The 4,970-nt window shown below is 44.9% G+C and overlaps 1 protein-coding gene across 1 annotated transcript in view; it reads left to right on the forward strand.

The window, feature by feature from the left end:
- The first annotated feature begins 2,835 nt into the window (after positions 1-2,835).
- FAF2 (Fas associated factor family member 2) overlaps positions 2,836-4,970 on the forward strand; it is a 59,777-nt gene continuing 57,642 nt past the window's right edge. Inside the window, exon 1 of the mRNA XM_007103170.4 lies at positions 2,836-3,020. Coding sequence (XP_007103232.1) covers positions 2,958-3,020 — 63 coding nt within the window. The 5' untranslated portion in view covers positions 2,836-2,957. The remainder of the gene's footprint in view (positions 3,021-4,970) is intronic.

Genomic DNA, 4,970 nt, shown 5'->3' on the forward strand with positions numbered 1-4,970 from the left:
TGTGTTGTAGTTTAGATGCCACACATAGGTGATATGTAGATGAATATAATTAATAAATCTATTAAAAAATATCTTCAGAATGCTTTAGAATGCACTGTCCAATACAGTGGTCACTAACCATGTGTGGTAACCCAGTACTTGTAATGTGGCCAGTACAAATAGACATTTAGGGAAGTGTAAAATACACCCCAGATTTTGAAGACTTAGTACAAAAAAATATAATATATTTGATATATTGGGTTATATCAAATATATTACTAAGATTAATCTCATCTGTGTTAAATGTGATCCTATAGTATTTAAAATTACACATGTGGCTATCATTGTATTCTGATTGGACAACACGGCTCTAAAAAGGAAAATAAAGGTCAGAAAAAATTAATCTTAAAGAAGATGGCAAGCCAATATTTGATGCCACTTTCCACGCTCTTCATCTTGAACTTATCAAAAAAGCTTAGGTTTCTTCCAAGGCCTGCTTTTCCCGTGGCAAACAGAGGCCATGAGGATTCTGCCTAGGTCAGAGTGGTGGGCTGGTAGCTCATGGGCTGAAATGTGGCTTGCAGTTATGGTTGACACAGTAATTTTCTTAAAAACTGAATTAGTTATTACCATTTCAAAATGGGGAGATTTCATACACAGATCCTTATTTGTTAGATGCTCTTAGAAAAGGGGAAGTTGTGGCAATGCTGGTCTTTTTTTTAAAAATTTTATTTATTTATTTATTTATTTTTGGCGGCGTTGGGTCTTCCTTGTGGCGCGCGAGCTGTCTCTCGTTGCGGCGAGCAGGGGCTACTCTTCGTTGCGGTGCGCAGGCTTTTCATTGCGGTGGCTTCTCTTGTTGTGGAGCACGGGCTCTAGGCACGCAGGCTTCAGTAGTTGTGGCACACAGGCTCAGGGGTTGTGGCTTGCGGGCTCTAGAGCGCAGGCTCAGTAGTTGTGTTTTTTTTTTTTTTTTTAAATTGAAGTTTAGTCAATTTACAATGTTTCAGGTGTACAGCAAAGTGATTCAGTTATATGTATATATACATACACATATTCTTTTTCAGATTATTTCCCATTATGTTATTATAAGATACTGAATATAGTTCCCTGTGCTATACAGTAGGTCTTTGTTGTTTATCTATTTTACATATAGTAGTATCTACCTGTTAATCCCGAATTCCTAATTAATCCCTCCCCAGTACTGGTCTTACATGTAAGCCAAAAAGTACAGCTAAAAAGCAGAAACCGCCTTTGTCTAGGGAATGGACTCTCCAGTTTGCCATATTGTATTCCTATGGTCGAGTTGTTGCTGCTGTTGCTTTTTTTTTTTTTTTTAAGTAAAATATTTCTTGTAGCCACATCTTTAATTCAAACAAGAAAAGGGAAATGTAGACTAAGAGGGTGTCTGTGTCTTAAAGGAAGAGAAGAACATTCAATGGTGTTTAATATAACCGCAAAGTTTGTGTGTGGAAAGAATACATCTTAAATCAGAATTATGCAACAACTCCAGATGGCACCTGACTTTGCAATCCCTCATCTAGTTCTTCCGGTTGATGTAAAAGAAATTCTCCAAAGTGGCTCTACTTGCTTATAATTTTACCTTAAGGGTCTAAGAAAAATTCTAGGACATTGTTATGAAGTTTGGGCAGACCTAGTAAGACCTGATTCAGGCCTGAAAGAAAGAAACAGCCAAAACTTAAGTCCTTCCATCCTTTAATGTACTCTTCACAGAACTTCAGCTTTCAAAGCACTTCCGGTTCTGTCTCATCTAATTCAACCCCGTGAAGTTCATGGGGTGAGATTCCACAGATGGGGAGGACAGCGGGGGCCCAGGAGGCTGAGTGCCTTGCTAGGAGTCAGATCGGTAGCCTGTGGAAAAGCACCAGACCATGAACCCTCTGCCTCCCAAGGCCTTCTGGACAGTGGACAGAGAAGGTGGATGGCAGGAGAAAAGAAATGGAAATGAAAATGGGAGATCTGAAGAGAGGTGGCGGGTTAAAAGGGGCAAGGAAAATGCAGAAGAAGGCAGACATTGAGGGGTGGAGATAAGGCAGTGGAAAGGGTGGGGGACTGCTTCCAAGGAGAATGAGCTGAGACAGCATATTTGGGGCTGTTGGTGAATCTCATTCCATCAATGGCAAAACTAGAGCAGTGAGGAGGTGGTTTGCCCGGAGATGTCCAGCACTTTGCCAGGTGGACACTAGAACGTGAATCCAAGTCTCCTGATCCCAGTCCTGGGATCTTCCTTCGGTTGGTCACAGGGAAGACGGGCCAGTGGGCAGAGAGACGCGTGAGGGCCTGAGGCAGGCAGGAGCAGAGTCGCAAGAGGGTGGACGGAAAGCTCTGCCTAAGGCTGGCGTGCCCGGGTGGCCGAGAGCCAACAATTTTCAAGGGGCGCACACCTTCTACAGCTTCCGGCTCGAAGGCGGCGTGGGAAACGCCCCCACCCCACCCCGCCCCCAGTATTCAGGGACTTTCGGAACCTCCTGAGAGATGGTCAGGGGATCTTGGAAACATCATGGCAGGAATCAAACATCAAACGGCCGGTATTTCTGAACGACCGCAACTTCCTAAGAAACATTCAGAAACATTGGAGATGAAAATGGTTAGGAAGAAGGCGAAATCTGCCGAGGGGCATTCGTGAATTTCCGAAGCTTCTCGAGGGGCATTCGGGACCTCTCGGCTCTTTGCGATCTATTCGAGAGTCAAGTCTCTGGTAGATCCGTTCGTCGCCTAACTCCTAAGGGCGACTTGGGCAGACACTCCCCCGACAATTTTCGGAAGTGTTCGGGATCGGCCTGAGAGTGGTGCCCTCTAGCGGCGGAAATTGTCACCATCCCCGGCCTCCAGGTTGGGCCGGCAAGCGCAGACGCAGCTCCGCGCCGGCGGCTGTTCAGACCGGATGTGGTTGCTGCTGAGGTCACTTCCGGCGGGTGACGGTGCGGACGGGTCAGAAGCGTAGAGGCGGCTGCAAAATGGCGGCGCCTGAGGAGCGGGATCTAACCCAGGAGCAGACAGAGAAGCTGCTGCAGTTTCAGGTAGCAGCGAGTACTCGGTGAAGCGAATGCCACCGCGGGCTAGGGAGTGGGTCCCTAGAGGAGCCCAGAACCCTGCTCAGATTGGGCCCGAGATTCTTCTCAGACCAGCAGGCGGCCCCCTCCCCCCCAGGCGCCAGATGCCCTGCTTGCTGCCCCCGGCCCCCGAGCCTCTGTCGGTCCCCAGCCTTCCAGGAATGGCTGCGGCCAGACCCGCTCCCCCTCTCTCCCCTCAAGAGGGTCAGCTTCCCGGGTTCCCCTTAGCGGCGCCCGTCCTCAGCCATGCTTTCCAGCCTGGTTACTGGTTGGACCCTCTCCGCCAACGACTCTGGATCTACTGGGATGCTTAATCTCCACCGTGGAGTTGGCCTCGTTTCGGGTCTCTGGAAGGCCTCCTACCAGCCTCCCATGCCATTTCCACAAACGTTTACTGAGGGCCTCTTGGGTGCCAGGCCCTGTGTTGGGCGCTCTGGTGGCAGTGGGGTCAGGACTAGCCCCCGCCCTAAAGGTGTGGGAGGACACCTCGTAATGAAACAATGCATGATAAATGTCATCAGTGCCGTCTGACGGGATTTATTACCCCGGGCTTATTCCTGGGCTCACGTTCTTGACTCTGCTTGAGGAGGGTGGGAAACTTGCTGGAATATGCCTCCTTTTAGTGGATGTTTGGGTTAAGAACTTTGGACACTAAGCACTTTATCCCTGAGCTGGAGAATCTGGTTGGAGGAGACTTAGGTAACCTTGACTCCGTGTTACCCTGATGGGTACCAGTTTCTTTATTTCTAGAATACGTATCTTAAAAGTGTTTATCCCCTAAGGATGTTGTGGAGATCAGAATGAGTTTATGGATGTCTAAAGGGCTTTGTAAACAGTAAACTGCTCTTAAATAGTATTGCAACTATTTATCATTATTTAACTTAGGATAGAATTAAAGTTAGTGGTACGCTTATTTCCTAATATAAAATATGCTAAATATTCATTAATTACGCAATATTTACCAAGAACCTTAGTGCTCAGGCAATAACAACAAACGGATAGAATACCATTTATTGAGTATGGTGTTGTAAGTACTTTCCTGAAACACTTAGCATACATTATTGTATTTAATGCAACCCTATGAGAGTCATACTGTTACAATCCCTATTTTACAGATGAGGGATATGAGGCTTAAGAAGTAACATGCTTAGGTTACACAGCTAGTAAGTTGTGATGTCAGATTTAAAACCAGGTCCATCTTTCCAGAACCCTTCCTGAGCTCTTGACGTGTGTGCTATACAACCCATGTAAGTAGCAGTGTACACCTGAAAGTGGAATGCAAATGCTCTAATATTGTATTTTTTTTCTCTTTGCAAGTTCTCACTTTTCTGTGATTTCCTTGATTTCACTGCAGTTAATTTTGAAGTGTTTTCTCTTAAATCAAGCAGTGGGTTGGAAGTGTATAAATTGGAAAATACTGTCATAGAAGTAGTTGACATTTGTTTGGAGTTTTGAGTAGAGAAATTGATGACACAGCACATTAGAATTAGAATGAATAAAGAGCAGACAACTAGCTTCTACTTCCTTATAGACTACTAATTTCAGAGTGTTGTTTAACTTTGGCAGATCATTTTATCCCTTACAACTCTTGAGGGATAAGCCCCCATGTTGTTTAAAGTGTAATGAGGTGAGGTGAACCATAAGTCGTGAAGTACTTAGTCTGGGCCTGGAAGAACATGAATATGTGGTAGCATTTCTGAGATAAAGTGCATAGGAATCACTTTTTGTCTTCATTGTCTATCTCTATCAGTAAGAGAGGTGAGTAGCAGGTTAAAGTTGTATTAAGATTGCTTTATGAAATTGGATTTAATAAGGCAAATACATTTTACATTTGTGTATTCCTTTTTTTTTTTTTTTTTTTTTTTTTTTTTTTTTTTTTTGCGGTACGCGGGCCTTCCAGCACTGTGGCCTTTCCTG

This window comes from Physeter macrocephalus, chromosome 2 (genome assembly GCF_002837175.3).
Source record: "Physeter macrocephalus isolate SW-GA chromosome 2, ASM283717v5, whole genome shotgun sequence".
NCBI lineage: Eukaryota > Metazoa > Chordata > Mammalia > Artiodactyla > Physeteridae > Physeter > Physeter macrocephalus.